Below are 23417 nucleotides of genomic sequence, written 5' to 3'. Positions count from 1 at the left end.
TGTGTGTGTGTGTGTGGGAGGGGGGGAGTGGTTAAGTTTCCACCAGCGACCCCCATCTGGTTGACTTTTTCATGAGCTGAGGTCTGACGGGCGACGGGGCCTCTGGGAGGTCTGAGAAGTTGCCAGTTCAGACAGAAGCCCCTTTCCCATGTGGCCTGCTGACTGACTGAGAGGCCATGCAGATTTCCAGGAAGCCCTAACTGATCTTCTCGAACTGGTTGTGAATCACGTGGCAAGTCAAAAAAAATATACACACAGAGCTGAGACACACAATTTGAATATGGGACTAGATAGATTTTAAATTTCCCAAATGGAGCCATCCCAAAGGGATCAATAAAGTCTAAGTCTAAGTCTAGATGTTCCATTCCAAACTGTGTTTTATAATGACAGGCCAGGTAAGTAATCTCTTAAGCTCTGTTTTGCTAGAAAAGCTCAAAATATGGAGGACTAAAACTGCCAAAATTCAAAATAAATAAATAAATAAATGACTAAAAGTGAAAAGAAAAACAGATATAAAACATCCATCCATCCATTTTCTTGACCGCTTATTCCTCACAAGGGTCGCGGCGGGTGCTGGAGCCTATCTCAGCTGGCTCTGGACAGTAGGCGGGGGACACCCTGAATTGGTTGCCAGCCAATCGCAGGGCACACAGAGACGAACAACCATCCACACTCACAAGCACACCTAGGGACAATTCAGAGCATCCAATTAACCTGCCATGCATGTCTTTGGAATGTGGGAGGAGACCGGAGTACCCGGAGAAGACCCACGCGGGCACGGGGAGAACATGCCAACTCCACCCAGGAAGGCCGGAGCCTGGACTCGAACCGGAGTCCTCAGAACTGGGAGGCGGACGTGCTAGATATAAAACATATGATTTGTAAATTATATCCCATACAATAAATATAAATGGAAATAAAAAGAACAAAATATAAATAAATACATTTGTATTTAATTTTTGAATTGTATTTTTTATTTAGTTTTTTATTTTCACTTAAATGTATTTATTTATATATATATTTATATTTTTGTTCTTTTTATTTCCATTTTTTTTAAAATATTTTTTTATATAATTTTCGAATTATACTTTTTTATGTTTGTTTTTATTTTCACTTTGAGTCATTTATTTAGTCAATTATTTACTTTGAATTTTGGCAGTTTTGGTCCTCCATACAAGAATGGACAGTTAGGTTCATACAATGTCAACTATATCCATTATTTTCACAGCATAGCAAGCAAACAACATGGCAGAGACGTTATTGTTTATCATACCATCCACAATCATGGTTTCATGAAATAAAATGCACACATATCCAGAACCTTGCTCACTTATTCTTAATTCAAGCAGGAATAACAAAATAACGTATGAAAAGCAGCATTTTGAATTGTGAAGGATTATGACAAAGAATGATGTGTCAGTTAATGAGGGGGTTGCGAGCACACGTAGGTGCGCGCGTGTGCGGGCTTCTGAGCCGGCCGTCAAAATGCCAGGGTTGATTTTCTTTGTGCCAGTCCAACCTTGCTGCAAGATATATATCATTTTTTACTTTCGCTGTGAAGTTTTTACAATTTATTGCACAGACTGTAGGTTTTATTTCTATGGTACTGTGCCAAAGAAAGAAAGAAAGAAAGAAAAAGAAAGGACCAAATGAAGGAACAAAGGAAGGAACAAAGGAAGAAAGAGCAGACAACAAACCAGACATAGTACATAGACACGAGTACATAGGTTGGTAAACCATCCATTTTTTCCATTTAAATACATAAATGGAATGAATACGATCCAAATATCATCGCAAAGTATTTTTTGTACCCTATAGTTAATATTATTTATCTATCAGGAAAAAATACTCAGTTCAGTGACTCTTATTTGCGACAAATATATTATATTTTTCATTATTTGTACAAGTAAAAAAAGTCATTTCAGAGTAAGATTATTTTCATTAACAAAAATAAACAAAGAATTATATTTTTATTATATTTGTCATTTGTACAAGTAAAAAAAAAAGTCATTGCTGAATAAGATTATTTTCATTAACAAAAATAAACAAAGAATTATATTTTTATTGTATTTGTCATTATTTGTAGAAGTAAAAAAAAAAAAAAAAAAAGTCATTACTGAGTAAGATTATTTTGGTTAACGAAAATAAACCAAGAATGAAAACTAAAATTAAAAGAAAATTGCTTCTGAAATAAAATGAGCGTTTGCAAAAATGACAACTAACTGAAACATCATTTCTGTTTCTGCAAAAGTAATTGAAACAAATCATAATTATAATAGAAAAATCATCTTTGTCATTTAATTTGATATTTAAGCTTTTGGGTTCATTTTTAATGTATTAATTTCAGCTGTAGTAATTGGCAAAATTATGTTAACTTACAACTTTGTGTTGCCCAGAAGTGACATCATCGAGCAGCACCGTTGTATCAATATTGACATGATTACTGGAGTAACTCCAATAATTTGATGACAAAAAAAGGTGAAGCGAAACCTCTGCCATGTGTCCGTTTCAGCTGCATTATGTGGACTGTTACAGCGGACGCACATTTTAGAAATGTTGGCACAAAAAGAGACAAGAAGTCATACGTAAAAAAGACAAAGAATGTCCAAAATTTGGGCTTATTTCATAGAGCACATCTAAAATCATCCAACATGGAACACCGACATTGTTAGCTAATTTAATATAGTCTAGCAGCATTGCTAATTCTAACATATTTATGGTGTTTGTGTGGTGTGGCTGTAGCCTGACGGGTATGACCAGATATTAGAGATGGGCGAGTACCGATACCAGGTATCGGTATCGGGCCGATACCAGCCTTTTTTCAAGTACTCGAGTACTTGTGACGCAGACGAGTCCAAGCGACCGATGGCAGAGGGGGAAGACGTTAAGTGAGTCCTCCTTGCCTGTAACTGGCGCTAGCTTGCAGCAGTTTTTCACCAAAACTTCACCGGTTTGGAAATACTTCAAAATTGTGAATCTTAAACTAAAAGAGCATTTTTGTGTTTTGTGTTTGTGTTAAGACTATTGAAGAGTGACTGTGTTGTTGTTTTTTGTCAAAATTAAAGGAAATATATTTGTTTAAAAATATCTTTGAGTGATTTTTTTTATTTGTCAAAATGTACTACTGGTATCGGCAGTTGGTATCGGTATCGGTGAGTACTGAGGGTCTGAGTATCGTATCGGTCTGAAAAAAAGTGGTATCGAACATCCCTACCAGATATTATATTAACATGTGAAAAGTGAAAAACTAATTCACGTTAAATGACAAGAAATAGCCTACACCAATTAATTCAATTTCATGTACTCACAAACAAATACCCCATAATTAAAAAATAAAATAACACTAATGAAACTAAACTGAAATGAAGTTATTTCAAAAAAATAAAAATGAATAGAAACTCTCACTTTGAATTGTATTATATTTTTCCAGTTTGTAGTTTTTTGAATGACGAGGACAGATCATTTAACCTTTTGTGAATGTCTTGTACCTGCATTGGGAAAACAAGTACAATCATGTCACTTCATGGTTGTTCATTTCACAGATGGAATCGAACATTTTGGTGAATATGTAGGGGCTTGTTTAGAACTCAACACCCAAGGCTGTCTTCAAACTGAAAGCACAAGCCAACGGTTTTCTCGCTTGGAGTTTAAGGGGTGGACGCGTGAATTCAGGGCTTTCAAATGGCTGACATTGTACCGGCCTACTTCCTGTTAACTGATCTGTTAACAGCAAACACATTACCTTGAAATCAACCATTTCCAGCTGAAATGTCCACACCTACTAAATGGCATATCCAGTAAATATTGATCCTTGTTACTGTTATTAGGTAGCTGTTCATACTTGCTGAAATGGTCCCTTTATTGGTTGAAATTAAGTTTTCTGCAAACTTTTTGTTGTTGTTGTCAAAAACGCTATATGGATTAAAATAGAGCAGAATTAAGCAATAAACAATTCTAAATAAAAACAAAATAATGACCTAAAATACTCCAGAATCCAGAAAGATCCGCAAATGAAATTGATTATATGTCAAAAACTTTGTGTTTTTCAAGAGGAAACCTAAAATACAATACAATATTGGGAAGTTAATCTAAGGATTAGCCTGCAATGTTGTTACTGTATTTTCCACACTATGAGGCGCACCTAAAAGCCTTCAATTGTTTCAAAAGCCGACCATGCGCCTTATAATCCAGTGCGCCTTTTATATGGATCAATCTTGAGCCGCAACAGGTCTCGCTGTCAAGACGCTATCGGTGACCCTGCACGATCGGTGACGCGCATGCGCAGAAGATGCCGCCATCTTGGATCGCTAGCTAATACTAATACTTTACCTGAGAGAAAATAATAAAACAGCTGTTTATTCATTTTGGGAGTGAATTGAGTTGTCAGAAAGCTGGTTTGTAATCTATTAATAAAGTTTCATTGACCTATCTGACTGTTTTGTTGACATTCCCTTTAGCGCAGCACCATCTAATGGATGCATAACCGAACCCCAGCCTCTACTGTAGTGCCTTATATATGGAAAAAGTTTTAAAATATGTCATTCATTGAAGGTGCGCCTTATAATGCGGTGTGCCTTATAGTGCGGAAAATACAGTATTTATTATTCTGTTGTTCAAAACCAGATACAAATAAAATACATAAATTAATCTGAATGATGCAGCAGTTGCTTTTTGAATCGATGACTAATAGTTGTTTCCTGTACAAATTTATTTTAATGCATTGTTTTGCAGTGACTCTATGAATAATTCACTCCAAAAGTGACCGTCCTGAAACAATCAAGAACAACGACCAAATGAATCACTCATGGTCAAATCTTTTATATAACCAACACTTACATGTTTGAGTTCCAATAAAACTTGTCTGGTGAGCTCGATTCTCTTCTTGTTGACATGTTTGATAGCCACCAGGTTGCCCTGCAATCAAGACACAGTGACAGCATACATTATTATGATGTCAATGTGTGATGAGATTTCTGCCAATTGAAGACTCACAACCGCACAAATTACCCATAAAAATGAAGAGAGGAAATCCAGGCACCCATTAAAACAAAAATGTAAGGTAATTTTATCCAACCATATCATCCTCCCAATCAGCTTGATGGTACACTTGCTTCTAATGCAAAGGCTTAGGACCTTATTGCCATGGCAACACATCACACACGTATTAACACTAGCATCTGTATAATATTACCGCGCTACAAACTTTGTCACAGAGCAAATGGATCAGACTATTCTTCGCATTTCAATTTCTAACAGTTTAGAATTCCTCCATGTTGGATATCCAACACTGTTAGCCACTCAGCAAATTATTAATGAATGCAAGACAAGTATACTATATAAATGGATGAGCCTTCTGTGTCTCCACTCATGTCATAAAATATATGAAGCAATAAGTCACTAGGCAACTTGGAAACTCTAAAACGCCGGAAGAACAACAACAGAGACTGAAATCTGCAGTGCGTCAGATACATCTGCACTTTCACTAAATAAGCTTTCGGCATTTAATTTTCCTTATACAAACTTGTTCAAGTATGTTAAAACGTACAAGGACGTTACTGGTTTACGCCAGTTTGGTCCATATGGCAGAATTTATAAGTCAGAGCATTCCATACACATTACTACATCACCTAATAAGGGAGCAAACATACTACTTTTTAACAAACAAAGTCCAAGTATTTACATTGACAGAATGCCATTAGATCTTTCAATATTAATAATAATGTAGTTTAGAACTAGGCTTTAAACAATCAGTATTTTTCAGCCAATCACCTATCGCCAGTCATCGATTTAATCAGAAGATGGATCAATATATCTACTTTTAAAACTTTTATATTTACACCAATCGACCGCCACCATTTGCACAAAACAGGGACTGCCCCCAACCCCCAAGAATAGCGAAACCCACTGAAATGTATGGGTGGAAAAAATATTTGAAAAATATGATATATATAAAATATAAAATTTTATGTCTTATTTTGCGGTGCCAATCAACAACGTCCTTGATCACTCGGGCAAATTAAGACATTAAAAAGTCTTTTTAGAACTAAAACTTCTTTTCTGCAACATTGATAAAATATATCGCATGTCTGTGAGCATTGTTAAATATTTTTTCTGTGTGAGGCAGTGCTTGCTGTGTTTAAATATCATTTGCACTGCGACATCGATGCAATTCATTAATCCGTCCATATTTCGCATCATGTGTTCGTATTAAAGCTGCTCAATGCAGAACATTTTGAATCACTACTGCCACATGTGGCCGAAAAATGAAACTACACCATATCTTTCTTCATGTACACAATCCGGACATGCTTGCAGGAGTACCCACTGTGAACAACTAAGGTGTTAATCTGCGAATTAGAAGATGTTGAGTCATAAATGGTCAAATAAAATGGCTATTGTAAAGATTTTTGAGCAAAATCCTTCATAAGGCAGTTTTAAATGCTCAACGCGCAATTGTTCATTAGCAACTTCAAGAACCTTGACGACAATTTTTCCTTACTTCTGCTTTAATGAGTCCTCATTGAGCTAGAACACTCATTAAATTCATCAAATATACTGCTGGTAATTGCTGTTTGCTTGCCTTTGTACAGTGAGTGAAAATATTTAATAACCGGTGCCGCGCAGTTAAACACACACACACCAAATCATCGCTCTCATTATTGAGGCACTTATTTGTCGTTTTTCTACACATTCACATCAGCAACAAGTTGATTGTCATGTCCAGACTGCAAGGCGGGAGTGTCGAAAGAGACAAGGAGGAGAGGAAGAAAAAAAAAAAATCCTGACGCATTCTGCAGCTCATATTAAAACCAACTACCGGTACCTAAATTCGCCCACACGCTTTCTCCTCGCCAGCGTTTTCGGCGAGCATGTACATGTGTAGGTGGCAAAAGAGAGAGTTGAAAATGTCAGAACTCACCAAGCCTTACCTTAAAATAGCCCGTTTTTGCAAATAGCTGATACTTTCCATGAGCGGTTATCAGGGAGCCATAGCTGGAGCCTCTCTGCGGAGAAAAAAAGATGAAAAAATGGTGTTAGCCTTGAGTCAGTTTGAGCAAAGAGGATTAAATTCTGTCCACTCTCGACGGTGTCACTTAGCGGCAAAATAAATTCATAAAAAACTTAAGTGTGTTGGGGTCTTCAAAGCAGCAGCTCAAGGCCTTGTGCAAATATGTTGTCACAGAGTGAATCAGTGCATTGCGGTGGCAGTGCGTGCAGACACTGAACATCATCATTTTCACAATTGGATAGAATGCAAACACTGGCAGCACATTAGAAACTAGCATCTGGAAAAGACATAAACGTTGTGCTCCAAATTATTAAGCATACAGTATGCTATTATTTTCCAAAATAGACAAATGCAGTACTTCACGGTGAATCAAATGTTCCATTTTCTTCAACAATTAAATTAGCTTCTAATAATGGTGATATGATTGAACAAAACCACTGAAAATACTTCATTGCAACTTGTTATGCAATCACAGCAGTTAAAAAAAAAAAAGGAATTTGTAGATACTGGGCAGAATTAGACTTCGTACTCTGAAATCATTACATGATGTAACATAACATGTTGCTATCTGGTTGTCCATTATCTTTCAGGATCTTTTTACATCACATTTGGAGTTTTTACTGCCCAAAGTTATCCAGTAACTTTCGATAACCCTTTCGCTCTGACCAACATGACAATGCTGCCTCTATAGCGAGGGGTCATGCTCGCATATCGACCATGTTATTTTATAGCCTGAATATTTTTTTTTGCTTGACTTTTTATTTATTTATTTATTTATTTATTTATTTATTTATTTGTAACCTTTTGACTTGATCAGTAGCAATGGATAGTTTCTGCCTGAATCTTATTTGACACTGCAAAAAGTACCTCCTGGCTGTCCCCCAGGTTTTTAACTCATTTGCACCCAAAAACTTATAAACACTAATAAAAACCACTAATAAAAACTATTTTAAATATTGCCATGGTCTCAAAAACGTATTTATACGTTTTTTTTTTAAATGTTTTTTATGCTAGAGCATACAGAATGCCTCGGACCTGAAGAGGTCGCTTAAAGCAATGGTAAAGCCAGCAAGTGGCAACAGAGTATAAGAGATCAACCAGGGCCATGTTGCAACAAGCTCTTTTTCCCACTGTTTTGAACAGGTTTGTGAATAATGATGAAACGTAGCTATATTCTAATGCTAATTGCTGCAACATGGAAACAGATATCAATATTTTTTTCCGATGAAAGAAGAGACTCTAATGTTTCTTTTGGTAGGTTCCATATTTTTATATCACTAGAACACAATATTCTCTGTGCCTTGCAAAATCAGTCAAAATCGAGTAAAACAACCGGGAGTGAAAGGGGGTTGCTTCAGTGAAAATGACTGGGAGTGAATGAGTTAATAGGGTTGAGGTCAGGGGATGATTGTGTTTTTTTTCCTCACTTTATACCATAACAACTAAAGCTTTTATGGTAATCTGGCAGCGTTTAATAATAGGGATGTAATGATATTCAGACATCACAATACGATACCACAATATGAAACGTAGCATACGATAATTATCACGATATTGTATAGGTCTGGGATATGAAAAACAAAAAGCTCATGATACTGTAAAAAAAAATTATAATAATAATAATAATTAATTATAATAATAATATAATATAATTATAATAATATTTTGGGGAGCACAATATTGTATTTTTGTCCATAGCAGCAGTGACAAAGAAATAGTCTTGGTCAGCCATATTATTTTACATGTCTCGTCTATGGAATTCTAATTAGCTAAGATCATAATTGTACACGCAGTTAAAATGGTACCGGTAACATTAATGTCACATAAATGACCTTAAATGACATTGAGGCACTTGCTAATGCACACATACATTGTGAATCAAGTCAAAAAACATGTTGCATTCCATTACACCTGGCCATTAGCGTGGGTCTTCAATATAGTTGGCCAAAACATGCCTAATTAAAATTAAACTGCATGAATAACCTAACCACCAGAGGGTGCTGGAACTACACAAATAGAAATCTACCTGGTCTCTGTCATTATCATTGCATCCCTATATAACAATGCATTGTCTTGCATATTTTTTTTTTAATACAATGGCAGAAAATGGTCGGTTTGGATTAACATTTGTGAGTGTATTTAGAGGTCACTTTGGCCATCAGGCCAAACAGCCTATCATATCCCTACGTGACTTCCTTGTTAACATCACACAATGCTAATACAACTTTATTACATTCTGTCTGAGTCACAAACATGGGGACTTTTTTTTTTTTTTTTTTTAATGTCCAGTTCATTTCATATGCATAATAATACGCTGCGTAATCCTGGGATTGAAGGACAAAAAAGTGGGAAAAAAATGCTTCTCACAAATATTTGTGAGCCGAGGCTCAACCCGCATGCAAGAGAACCTGACACTCGACGAAGGTATTCTAAATATAGGGACGAGAGCCAGGAAAAAGCTTATTTTAACGATCACTTAATATGTTTCTGCCACCACAAATCCAGCCACCTTCAATAAACCACTGGCAAAGCAACTTGGAATGTGTAAACAAAAGATTTAGACTCTTTCGCTGCTTGCCGATCACAAAACATTGAGCGTGTCATACGATCATTTTTTGGATTCCTGGCAGAGAACAAACTGACAATAAAGCTGGTGTAAAAGGAAGCAATTGGATGTTGTGTTGTGTTATCTCGAAGCTGGCAGAAGCGCAACTTGTTAATTGCACAGGAGAGGCTATGCCAGCGACACCGCCAGGGAAGGCAATATAAAGAAAAGAATTATGATGACATTTTCAGGCCTGCCAGCTTTAATATGAGCTCACGTGGGTGCAGCTCGCAACAATTTCAGCGCTTTGGAACTTTATCCTCCTTTAACCTCATACGGACGATTTGTATTCATTTGTTATTGTAATTAAATCAGGCAGTGAAATATGAGACGGTCATTTACCTGCGAGAGCGTGAGACGACTGCCGGCTCGTTTGTGGTATTTATTGGGGCTCTCAAACTGGAGGTCCTCCCAGCGAATCCTCCACAGCATTCCAGCCAGCTCTTTCTCCAACTTGAGTTTCCTACAAATGGGCGAAAGCGCAACAGCGGTAAAATCGGTGAAGCAAAGATCCGAGGAAAAACTCCATTCGAGTGCGATGGCTTTGTTTTGTTGTAAAATTGAGAGTGCACAATCAAAAATAAAAACTTTACTGCATCCTTTATTGCGTAGTTACAATAGCGGCAATTCATCGTGGAAGAAGCAAAAACAATAGACTGTCACAAATACGAGCAAAGGTTCATCATAGGTCAAATTTTAGAGACAATAGTCAAGTTAGCTTTATAACAACATGACACAATAAATTGCAATCATAAGGTTACACTAAGATTTTTTTTGGATACAGTATTCGCCCAATTTACAGTGTTGTGAAATTCAAAGTGTATGTACTTTCTTCCCAATTTTTTTTTGTGTGCATTTTTCACGTTTTTATATAAATTAAATTTAACTGTAATATCACACTAAGCTAACCCAAATATATAAAATGGTGATTGGTTAATTAACTCATTCACTCCCAGCCATTTTCACAGAATCAGTCCCGTTCGCTCCCGGCTATTTTACTGGATTTTGACTGATTTTGCAAGGCCCACAGAATATTGTGTTCTATTGCTATAAAAGCATGGAACCTACCAAAAGAAACATTAGAGTCTCTTCTTTCATCGGGAAAAAAAATATATTGATATCTGTTTCCATGTTGCAGCAATTACCATTAGAATATAGCTAACTTTCATCATTATTCACAAACCTGTTCAAAACAGTGGGAAAAAGAGCTTGTATCAACATGGCCCTGGTTGATCTCTTATACTCTGTTGCCACTTGCTGGCTTTACCATTGCTTTAAGCGACCTCTTCAGGTCCGTGGCATTCTGTATGCTCTAGCATAAAAAAACAAAAAACGTATAAATACGTTTTGAGACCATGGCAATATTTACCTATCAAAAGAAAGATTAAAGTCTCTTCTTTCATCAGGAAAAAAAAAGTATGTTTCTATCTGTTTCAGTTTTGCAGCTATTAGGATTAGAAGAGAGCTAAGTTTCATCAGTTTTCACAAATCTATTTAAAATTGTAAGTAATTGAGCTTTTTTTCTACATGGCCCTGGTTCAACTCCTTTGCTCTGCTGCCACCTGCTGGCCGTTTGTGTAATAACTACCATTTCTGCAACCGTTCTTTGCAGTTGAGAGACTGCATCAAAGCCTTCTGTATGCTCTAGCATAAAAAAACAAAAAAACGTATAAATACGTCTTTGGGACACTGAGAACATTAAAAAAAACTATTTATACGTTATTGGGAGTAAATGAGTTAATTAATGTATTTATTATTAATTTATTAGAACTTGTAATAGCTTGTAAACCGAAGTTCACACAAGTCGCCTCCCTAGGGATCCATCCAAAACATACAAAAATATATCTGTGTTTTATTATTTTATCTCGACTTTGCACTGGACAGACCACGAGGTCCACCTATAATGACAGAAAGATTAAGTGGGGTAAGTCCCCTCACTGTGAAAAACATTATTCGTACGTTTTGGGGGCTGAATCAGTCATTTAGGTTGGAACAATAGAAAATTATTGACGTTCATGCTGACAATGTTAGCTAGCGCAACAATGCAAGCAAGTTGTTTGCTCCAAACAATTTGCTGAGTTGTTTTTACTTTTAAAATGTGACATTTAGCTCTGTAAACTGTTATTTCTTTGTTGAGAAATGTGGGAAAGCCAATTTTCACAACAGCAAATCTTAAAATATTTTGTTGAACTGCCCAACTTGAAATTTGTTGCCTTGAAAATTTGTGGTGAAGAGCCATGATAACTGCAATGAGTGTAAAAGAGGTATGAAAAAATGGATAGACCAAGTGGTTAGCTTATTTTTATACTTGTGAGGCATAAAGTTGACCTAGCATTCAGCACCTTTCCCTGCACTTCTTGACAAACCGAGTGTTCACATTACGTCGTCAAACGTTGACCTTGTTATGTAGTGTCTAAACGCTAAATGTTGAAAAGCAATCGCATGAAAATTTAATAAAGATTTCATAGTGGTGACAGTTTGACTCTCAAATTAGTTAATTCAACTGAAATGATCCTATGAGAATAATAAGATTATATTAATCAAATTTGTTTTTGGCTGAGGGGAGTTTGGCCAATAAGTTAAAAAAAAAAAAATAGTTGCTGCAATAGTATTGGAACGCAAACGTCTTCTGCGCCTAACTAGATGTATTAATTCTTGAGAATTGTGACAGATCTGATGTTATTTTCGAGCATCAGTCTGGCAAACGTGGGGAGCTTTCCAGCGATTAGTCCGAAGCCTTCCAGTTTCTTTTCTTTTTTTGTACGTGTGTCTGTTTGTGTTTCGACAGACGCAAGAAAAATCCTTTTCACTCAAAAAATGACAAACGAGCAGAGCCCACACATTCCGACACCGTCTAAAAGGTGTAAAACACTTCCAGATGGCTGCAGGAAATTATTGCAGCGCTTGCATATTGTGTTCGAGCCTCTCTTCCCCCCCTTCCTTATTCCTCATGTTAGACTGTCTCAAAAACATTACTTCTCTGATGCTTGTTTGTGTCGGCAAATACTGCAGACGCTGCCTGTGTGCGTCCATTTTGAGGACAGGAAACACCATCAAACCAGGAGTGGGCCCCGAGCCCCATCCACCACTTTCAAAAAAAATGTTTTTCTATTTAAAGAGCCTCGTTCAGAGACCTCTGGCAACCCGAGTTAGCAAAGTGTGGGTCTCCACAGTGGGCCTATTGTTTCATAAGTCCCATATGTGAATACCTCTGCTGGATCAGCCCCACCATTAAAACATCAGAGCCAGAACAGCTCTGCTTAACATCCCCTAACACCGCTGCTGCTGCTGCACACCCTCCAAAATCAACTGAGAGAGGCCGAGTGGCCACCTGGTTAAACCCGCAGACAGTCCTTCCTTCCAAAATGTTCTTAAAAACATGTTTCTTGACTTGTATGTTATTGGGTCATTGACGAATAAGTTTGCCCATTTTATGAATTATCGTGGTATGACCAAAAAGAAGTAACCAATTTGGGACTTTTATTTTGACAATTTAAAGACAGGAGTTTGTATCATCCACAAGACAGTCAAGAGCAGCTGTCTGGTTTGTTTTGTCTCACAACGATGTCAAAAAGTTACACTTTTAGCAACTGATATGTAGTGGTCATATTTGGACATCATGTGCTATGAATTGAAAAAAAATAATTTGAATGAATTTTGTCTAACAAATATATACTTTCATTATAATTTTACTAGCTAGCTACTAGCTAGTTTGTTTTGTGTATATGGCTAATCGTTAGCCTCATAACTTTGATTCAAAATTGAAAATATTTTGTGGCGCAACCAGCTTTGTGTGTTAGATGTATGTCCTAATGAATTCTGTCCAACAAATATATATTTTCATTATAAATTTACTTGCTAGCTACGAGCTAGTTTGTTTTGTGTATATGGCTAATCGTTAGCCTCATAACTTTGATTCAAAATTGAAAATATTTTGTGGTCCAACCAGCTTTGTGTGTTAGATGTATGTCCTAATGAATTCTGTCCAACAAATAAATATTTTCATTATAAATTTACTTGCTAGCTACGAGCTAGCTTGTTTTGTGTATATGCCTAATGGTTAGCCTCATAACTTTGATTCAAAATTGAAAATATTTTGTGGTGCAACCAGCGTTGCGTGTTAAATATATGTCCTAATGAATTTTGTCCAACAAATATATATTTTCATTATAAATTTACTTGCTAGCTACTAGCTAGTTTGTTTTGTGTATATGCCTAATGGTTAGCCTCATAACTTTGATTCAAAATTGAAAATATTTTGTGGTGCAACCAGCTTTGCGTGTTAAATATATGTCCTAATGAATTTTGTCCAACAAATATATATTTTCATTATAAATTTACTTGCTAGCTACTAGCTAACTTGTTTTGTGTATATGCCTAATGGTTAGCCTCATAACTTTGATTCAAAATTGAAAATATTTTGTGGTGCAACCAGCTTTGCGTGTTAAATATATGTCCTAATGAATTTTGTCCAACAAATATATATTTTCATTATAATTTTAATTGCTAGCTACTAGCTAGCTTGTTTTGTTTATATGGCTAATCGTTAGCCTCATAACTTTGATTCAAAATTGAAAACATGTTGATTCAAAATTGAAAACATTTTGTGATGCAACCATCTTTGTGTGTTAGGTGTATGTCCTAACGAATTTTGTCCAACAAATATATATTTTCATTATAATTTTATACTTGTGTGGCTAGCTAGCTTGTTTGGTGTATATGGCTAATCGTTAGCCTCATAATTTCGATTCGAAATTGAAAATATGTGGTGAGACCAGCTTTCCATGATAGATGTATGTCCTATATTTATTGTGGATAATAGTAACAATGTAGATAATAGTTAATGATAATAAAGAATAATTATTGTATGTGTTCCTATTTTCACAAGGCATTCATCTATTTCATCATCCATTTCATGTTAATCTATGAGAAATATGTGTTGTTGTAACACAAAGCACGACAGGAAAGAAACATTTTAATTCAGGTGGGTTGTTTTTATTAAAGTGATAAAAAATAGAAAATCTCACTGTTGCATATATTTCACTTAGATAATACATAGATAATACACTTTCATCACCAGTTGCCCATTTACCAAAGTAACCAAAATACACCTTTACATAGTTCACAGTATAGGGAATTCTATTGTTGCTAGTATTCCATATGGGCAGTCAAATCCTGAAATTGCATGAACCCACCAATGAGACATATCTGAGGATTAATTTTTTTTTGTTACATTCATGAAATACAAACAGCAGCACTGAAAACATAACAGATAGAAATGATTCTTTATACTGTATTCTTTTTCATTAATTAAAATATATGTGAAATAAATATTCATGATAAGAAACTCTGGCTTATACATGCTGATTAGAGAAGAAGTCAAATAAAGCAATTTAGTGGTGATTTGTAGCTCAAGTAGTGAAGACAGCAGCTTGTTGGTCTTGCATGATGGTGGTATCCGCTTTGTCCATCAGCAAAGCTCCACTGGTGTCTGCAATAACACAAAGCCACTTGTTAGCATTCGTCATTCAGGTCTTGAAATTCCCTTGACATGAAAAGCTTTCTGATTATTGTCTCAAGGCCAATCACTGAGTGGTCACGAAAATGCTCCTTTGCCAGAAAGAGATTTCCGTATATGATTTGGCGTACTGTGCAAAAGTCTTAAGCAACCTTTTTCAAGTAGTAAAACAGTACATAGGATGGGTACAAACTGACGTAATAGGTTTCCATTTCATTGAAAAATGCAACTTCCTGCCTATTTTTTATGCTTGCATTTGCAAACAAATAATGTTTTATTACATTCCATTTTTCATTGCTTTAGCAACAGCTGTAATCGTGACCTAAGCGTTCGCCAGTCGCGCCGTGTCGTGCTTCGGCTCAGTTCCTCGCATGCCTCCGCGGTTTTCCGTGCTTCGTGGTATGACACTGCATCACTGCAACCTTCCTGACTCATGCAATATGAGATTAATAACTAGGCATTTATTCCTCATATCTGTATAGCAAACCCCTTGGTTGCATGTGCATGAGCAAGGGCAGCATTCTCAGATCCACATCAAAGAATTTTGCCACTGTAAAGGAGCAGATATTGCTCATGCTAATCAAGCAAAACAGCCTTGAGGTGCCAAGTGTGCCAGTATGAGTACATAAGCCTTTTGCACAGTACACAACATGTATTAGTTGTGGGAGTGTAAAACTTTAGGTTCAAACCAAAAATGAAATACAGAATTGCCAATATTACAGAAATAGATATGTTATAATCAAGTTTAATGATTCAAATGAAAAGCATTCCAAAAGTAGACATTTCACAACATTTACCCGCCAATAGTCCAGGTCAACTAGTTCATGAGGAAACCGCTCTGTGCTTGTTGAACGGTGTGCTGGAAAAAGAAACAGAAAAGGTGAATGTTAGCTTTGTTTCCCACCCAGAGGAAAGTACACAGTGTGCATTAAATGATCTGGTTTTATATTGAACTTGATCAACTCAGATGCGAGATTGAGAAGACTTACCTGAGGTGGAAAGATGCTCCTTCGTCTTTCTTCCACCATTCCTCTGATCAAAATCCATTCTGATTGGCTGGTGATTAACACTTGTTAGTGTTAATAGTCAGTCGTGCAACCATGATCAAATCCATTGTGTTATTAAGATGTTATAACATATGAATTGGGGTATACATTATTTTATGCGTTCAAAAGTACATTTTCTTTCATCTAAAGCACATTTTATCAAGATTCATTACTTTTATAAACCATAGTTCCTTAACTCATTCACTCCCAGCCATTTTCACTGAAGCAATCCCCTTCACTCCCGGCTGTTTTACTGGATTTTGACAGATTTTTCAAGGCCCACAGAATATTGTGTTCTATTGCTATTAAAAAAAAAAAAAAAAAAAAAATGGAACCTACCAAAAGAAAGATTCTTTCATCAGGAAAAAAAAAGAACATTTCAATCTGTTTCCGTTTTGCAGCAACTAGCAATAGAATATAGCGAAGTTTCATCATTCTTCACAAATCTATTTAGAATTGTAAGTAATTGAGCTTTTTTTCAACGTGGCCCTGGTTGATCTCCATTGCTCTGCTGTCACCTGCTGGCCGTTTATGTAATAAATACCATTTCTTCAACTGTTCTTTGCAGTTGAGAGGCTGCATCAAAGCCTTCTGTAAGCTCAGTCATTAAAAAAATAAAAAATAAAAATGTATAAACACGTCTTTGGGACACTTAAAACGTTTAAAATAGAACATATTTATACGTTTTTGGGAGTACATGAGTTAGTGTTTAAGACAAACATGATTAAAATGTAAACATGAAACTCTGTTAAGGACTAATTTCATAAGTCAATGTACAGTGTAATGTGAGTTGATTTTCCCTTTGAGAGATTATACAAAAAAAAAAAAAAGTACCTGTAGTGCATATGTCTCACCAGGGAATCAATGTACCGTAATCTTACTTTAACTTATACCTGAGTGCTGATTACTGTATCTGACAAGTACATAATTTCATCTGGCATTTCAAAATTAAAAATAGACATTTCAACCATGTTGTGCATACTGTGTGTTGGGACCATACATACTAAAAACACTCAGTTTTCCTAACCCCCTGGCTGCATGTTTCTGGTATGTAGGTGGTAGCCAGAGCGCCCAATAAGTGGAGTGGACTTTGGTCTATCGCTGGGGTACACCCTGAACTGGTCGCCAGGGCATATTCATTCACACCCAAGGACAATTTGGAGTTTTCAATTAACCTAACATGCCAACCCAACAACAAGTCAATGTAAGAAATTGATTTGAAATCCACATGAAAAGTGTCAAATTCGTGTCAATCATTTTTAATTTTAACAACAAAATTGGATCAATTCTGGAGACGGATGCCCCTTCAAGAAAATAGCAACCAAAAACAGGTAAAATGCAAAGCCCTCCTTGAAATGTTGAAAATATTTGTTGAACAAAAGAAGGAATTCTCCAGAGCTGAGATGAAATGGAGGAAAACAAACATGACCCTAAAATATCTGATCTAATAAAACTGTCAGAAGACGGGAAGAATCTTGTGTGTTTTATTGACTCTAATTTAAAGTTTTATAAACCAGATAAAACACTTAACAAAGGTTGTATTTTATCATCTTAAAAAACATTGCAAATGTGTGACTGTTTCTCTCCAGAACCAATACTCAAACATTAATCCACACTTTTAAAATAAAATCTACTGTACAGCACTTTGAGCCGAATACTTTGAAGTAAATGAAGTTCTCATTGATTGATTGATTAATTGAATATTAAGATTGACATTACACGTTGTCTGAGGCTAGTGAAGGCACTCTTGGCCAAAAAAAACAAAGATCATAATGATCAAGTCTGACTAAAATGTATGACAGAACTCTGTATAAAATGCCTAATAAATGATTCTAAATTATGATCAACCAATCAGTAAAATATCGTTGAATTTAGCATGGTAAACAATGATTTGGTGTCAGCGTTGGGTAATCTAGGTCCAGAAAGTAAAAACCCTGCCACAGGTGCTACTAATCAACTGGGAGGTAAACAAGCTCATCTCCACCTGTTGAGTAGAAGCAACTGTAGCTAAAGCCAAACTATTTCAGGGTTTTTACTTCCTAGACCGACATTGCCCAAACCGTTTTGGTGTATAACAGCATTGTGATGTATCATAACAACATAATAGACCCACCGATAAATTCAACAAGGCAGAGAATAGACAAAGAAAGGCCAGAAAAGAGGAGGACATTGAGTAGTATATGTTCATTCCTCTTAACACATTGGGAATTACAAGAAGATGAGCTTTGTTTGGAAAGGGAATGTTTCGGATTCTTCCCATTCAAATCCTATTGTTGCACAGAACTGCCAATTCTCTGCTGAGCAATTAAAGCCATCTGCAGACCACATGTGGCCAAACCCGACTTGGACTGGATCATCGCAAAAAAAAAAAAAAAAAAAAAGGTCACTCACACCTGCAAATTGATCTATGGGCGCCCTGAGGTGTTAAAAGGTGAGCTTGTATAGCAGGGGTCACCAACTCTGGTCCTTGATGACCCCTATCCAGCATGTTTGAGATGTTTCCCTCCTCTAACACACCTGATTCAAATGATTAGGATCGTTGTCAGGCTTCTGAAATATCTTCAGCAAGTCCTGTGGAGCTGTGAGCAAGATCGCTCAACGGAACTGAACTACACTACTTTGTGGGACTGGGTATCGATTATAATTTCCTCAATCGATTTGATTTCGATTCACAAGAGTTCAGTTCAATTCGATGTTGATTTTTTCTGATTTGATTCACTTCACTTTAATCCACAATTCTTACACATTGATTAATTATGGAACATCAATTTTTCTTAAATATCAATGACATTGTCATGGTTTGGGTTGTTCTTGTTCTTGCCATGTGTGATAAATCAGGTGCAAATTTGCTCCAAGCTGTCAGTTTTGTGGGCGTGTTTGCGCCGGTATATGATTAGAGCAATATCCTTAGTGAATAGGTGGGTAACTGGGCGCAGACTGCGGGTGCAGTTGTGGTGCAATATTTTGCGCTATTACTGGACGCAGCACATTCTTAGTGAATATACCCTTAAGTGTTTTTGGTTCCAGTGTATGGCATCTTAAACGCACCTATCCCCACTGTTTTAAGATCATCACCTGCTGAGCTGTTTCTGTGGCAACAATTGTGAAAATACCACACAGGCGCTCATTGCCACATCACCCACAACTCCCTTCTCAATCACATATCGCTTTGTCATCCCTTTTCCATTTCTAAGAGCAGCGTAGATAGACTGCATCAGCACGATGCTTTCAAACTCACCTGTAAATGAGGAAACTGGAGATTCCAAAAATGATGAGCGCCAAGCCAGATCCCACAGCTACGATTCCCAGAACTGGCAGCTGACCTGGAAACAGGAGAAGGATTCCACACTCAGTTGTCTCTCATATGTTCAACAGATGTCCACATTCATATCTTTGAAAAGGGGGGAAAAAAAGGAACGCGATTAAAAACACAGCTGTCACACACAAGTACAGCTGCATAACTTAAGATTGTTACAATATAATTAAAAGACATTTCATTTCATGTAAAATATAAATGATAATCTCATAGTCTAAGAATTCAAAGACTCAGAATTCACACAAAAAAGCTCAAATTCACTATTTTCTTGGGGGGGAGGTGGGGGGGGGGGGGGGGGGGGGTTAAAACATGAATGTTGTGCATTTATATTTGGAGAATTGGACATAAAAGAGTTTCATTAATACAAAATTAGCCATTCCCGATTGCATCCTGATTAACCTTTCCATAATTCAGATTTTTCAGTCGATCATCGATCAGCAACCAATAAATTTGAAAAACCGATAACCGAACAGCAGATGGAGAAAAACATACGTATATTAAAAAAAAAAAAAAAATGTATATTTACTCTTCAGCCAACTGCCACCATTCGCGGCGGATCGGGACTGGCGCAGCCCACAAATAATTAGGGATCTGTCACGAAGTGGGGTGTTGGTGGCAGGACCCAAATGCAGGAGGCAACCAAGAAACAGGGCAAGGCAGGGATGCAGGTAAAAAAGGGGGTTTAATTAACAAAAACTATAAACAAGGTACTGTGGAAAAATTAACAAGATCAAAAAACAAACACAAGGCATGGCATGGCATGGAACACAGGGACAACAACAGGCACAACAGATACTATGACTCCACAAGAACCGAACGGAAAACAGGGGACTAAATACACACAGGCTAATGACAATGACTAGACACAGCTGGGCAAGACACAAGTGGCAGGGGAAGCTGATTGGTGGATACACTGGGAAGGGAAGAAACACTCAGGTGGACGTGGTTTGACATAACGGGACAAGGGAAGAAACAAGGAACACATGACAAACGACCAAAAGACAACAAAAACCCACCCCCACCAAACCAAAACATGACATAACCCCCCCCTCAAGGGACGGCTCCCAGACGTCCAACATAAAAAGTCCAAAAACAAGGGCGGGCGGAAGGGGGCACGGAGGAGGGCACACGGCCCACCCATCCGTCCCAGACAAAAAGCAGTTCAGGAGGGCGTCCTCGACGCCCGACAAGAGAGTCCCAGCGGGGCCAGTCAGGAGGGCGTCCTCGACGCCCGACAAGGAGCAGAGGTGGCGGCGGGGTGTTCGCCGCCAGATGAGGAGCAGGAGACGGCCGCTGGCCGGGCGCCGCCGGAACTGGTGCAGGCGATGGCGGCCGCTGGCCGAGCGCCGCCGGAACAGGTGCAGGCGATGGCGGCCGCTGGCCGGGCGCCGCCGGAACTGGTGCAGGCGGGTGGCGGCCGCAATCCATGCGCCGCCGGACGAGGAACAGGAGGTGGCGGCCGCAATCCATGCGCCGCCTGACGAGGAACAGGAGGTGGCGGCCGCAATCCATGCGCCGCCTGAAGAGGAACAGGAGGTAGCGGCCCCGGCGAAGCGGCCAGGGGCTGCGGCGGCAGCGGCCCAGGCGAAGCGGCCGGGGGCTGCGGCGGCAGCGGCACAGGCGAAGCGGCCGGGGGCTGCGGCGGCAGCGGCACAGGCGAAGCGGCCGGGGGCTGCGGCGGCAGCGGCACAGGCGAAGCGGCCGGGGGCTGCGGCGGCAGCGGCACAGGCGAAGCGGCCGGGGGCTGCGGCGGCAGCGGCACAGGCGAAGCGGGCGGGGGCTGCGGCGGCAGCGGCACAGGCGAAGCGGCCGGGGGCTGCGGCGGCAGCGGCACAGGCGAAGCGGCCGGGGGCTGCGGCGGCAGCGGCACAGGCGAAGCGGCCGGGGGCTGCGGCGGCAGCGGCACAGGCGAAGCGGCCGGGGGCTGCGGCGGCAGCGGCACAGGCGAAGCGGCCGGGGGCTGCGGCGGCAGCGGCCCAGGCGAAGCGGCCGGGGGCTGCGGCGGCAGCGGCCCAGGCGAAGCGGCCAGGGGCTGCGGCGGCAGCGGCCCAGGCGAAGCGGCCAGGGGCTGCGGCGGCAGCAGACAAGGTTCCGGAGCGAGAGGCTCCAGCAGACGAGGTTCAGGAGCGAGAGGCTCCAGCAGACAAGGTTCAGGAGCGAGAGGCTCCAGCAGACAAGGTTCAGGAGCGAGAGGCTCCAGCAGACAAGGTTCAGGAACGAGAGGCTCCAGCAGACGAGGTTCAGGAGCGAGAGGCTCCAGCAGACGAGGTTCAGGAGCGAGAGGCTCCAGCAGACGAGGTTCAGGAGCGAGAGGCTGCAGCAGACGAGGTTCAGGAGCGAGAGGCTCCAGCAGACGAGGTTCAGGGACTTGAGGCCGGTCTGACCCGTCACTCCCGACGCCACGGAGCAAAGCCAGTACCTCCTTTAGCCCGGCAATGGCTCGGTCGCAGGCTTCAAGCCCCTCCTTCTGCCCGGCAATGGCTCGGTCGCTGGCCTCAAGCCCCTTCTTCGCCCAGGGCTCCCATTCCGCCATTGCCCCCGCTGGGTCCAGTTCTGTTGGAGTCATTCTGTCACGAAGTGGGGTGTTGGTGGCAGGACCCAAATGCAGGAGGCAACCAAGAAACAGGGCAAGGCAGGGATGCAGGTAAAAAAGGGGGTTTAATTAACAAAAACTATAAACAAGGTACTGTGGAAAAATTAACAAGATCAAAAAACAAACACAAGGCATGGCATGGCATGGAACACAGGGACAACAACAGGCACAACAGATACTATGACTCCACAAGAACCGAACGGAAAACAGGGGACTAAATACACACAGGCTAATGACAATGACTAGACACAGCTGGGCAAGACACAAGTGGCAGGGGAAGCTGATTGGTGGATACACTGGGAAGGGAAGAAACACTCAGGTGGACGTGGTTTGACATAACGGGACAAGGGAAGAAACAAGGAACACATGACAAACGACCAAAAGACAACAAAAACCCACCCCCACCAAACCAAAACATGACAGGATGTAACAATATCCAAACATCACAATACGATATTATCACGATATAAAGGTCACAATACGATAATTATCACGATATTGTGGGGAAGTTGGGGATACCAATAAAAGTCACAATATTGTAAAAAAAAAATACGAGCTCATACTAAAAAAAAGCCCACAAAATTGTGCTTTTATAAATTACAGCAATGCATATAAACCACCTACAATCTCTAATAAGACTTAATATTGAGGCACTTACTTGCTAATGCACCCACATATTAAGTTCCTCCACATCTTGACTCGGCTCACAAGCATATTACGTTCCCTTCACCTGACCATTGGCATAGATGTTAAACATAGAAGGCCAAAACATCCCCAATGAAAATTAAATTGCGCTAATAAACCAGCCACCAGAGGGTGCTAGAACTGCACAAATGGAAATCCACCTGACTTTTGAAACTGATGTGTTCCTTTTAAATATTGTGAACGTGACGACAATGATATTGTGGCAGTTTTAATATCACGATATCACGATATTGCCCGTATCGTTGCATCCCTACAAATAATAAAAACCCATGTGTAACTGAAGGCAATTGAAATGCATGTTAAAAAAATAATAATTAAAAAAAAAAAAGGTGGCAATCAAAGACCTCATTGATCATCAGGCAAATGAAGACATTACAGCCGATCACTGATTTTGAATGAAATGCAAAATACCGTCTGATCCCGATCTAAAAAGCCGACTTTTTGCAATGAAGCGGTTGCAAGTGTGTTTCTCCTCAAAAATGGCTTATTACAGCATCAGGGCCCTGTAATTGAACAGCAGTTGGTCTTCAAAAGTGCTTACCTAGGAACTGAACTGAACTGGTATAAGTGGTATACTAGTCCAGGTAGGATTCAAAGAATTTATTTAATTATTCTTTTTTGTAAA

At 39.2% G+C, this 23417-nt stretch overlaps 1 protein-coding gene across 1 annotated transcript in view; it reads right to left on the bottom strand.

Annotated features, from left to right (window-relative positions):
• The window catches only part of npr2 (natriuretic peptide receptor 2), a 69457-nt gene that overhangs the window by 20174 nt on the left and 25866 nt on the right, over nt 1-23417 (bottom strand). The window contains exons 8-11 of the mRNA XM_077497722.1: nt 19417-19501; nt 9957-10077; nt 6930-7004; nt 4837-4914 (exon numbers count right to left, since the gene is read on the bottom strand). Of these exons, the coding sequence (XP_077353848.1) occupies nt 4837-4914; nt 6930-7004; nt 9957-10077; nt 19417-19501 (359 nt within the window). The remainder of the gene's footprint in view (nt 1-4836; nt 4915-6929; nt 7005-9956; nt 10078-19416; nt 19502-23417) is intronic.

This window comes from Festucalex cinctus, chromosome 15 (genome assembly GCF_051991245.1).
Source record: "Festucalex cinctus isolate MCC-2025b chromosome 15, RoL_Fcin_1.0, whole genome shotgun sequence".
NCBI lineage: Eukaryota > Metazoa > Chordata > Actinopteri > Syngnathiformes > Syngnathidae > Festucalex > Festucalex cinctus.
The sequence above is the reverse complement of the archived record's forward strand: the minus strand, read 5'-3'. Positions and strand labels throughout refer to the sequence as shown.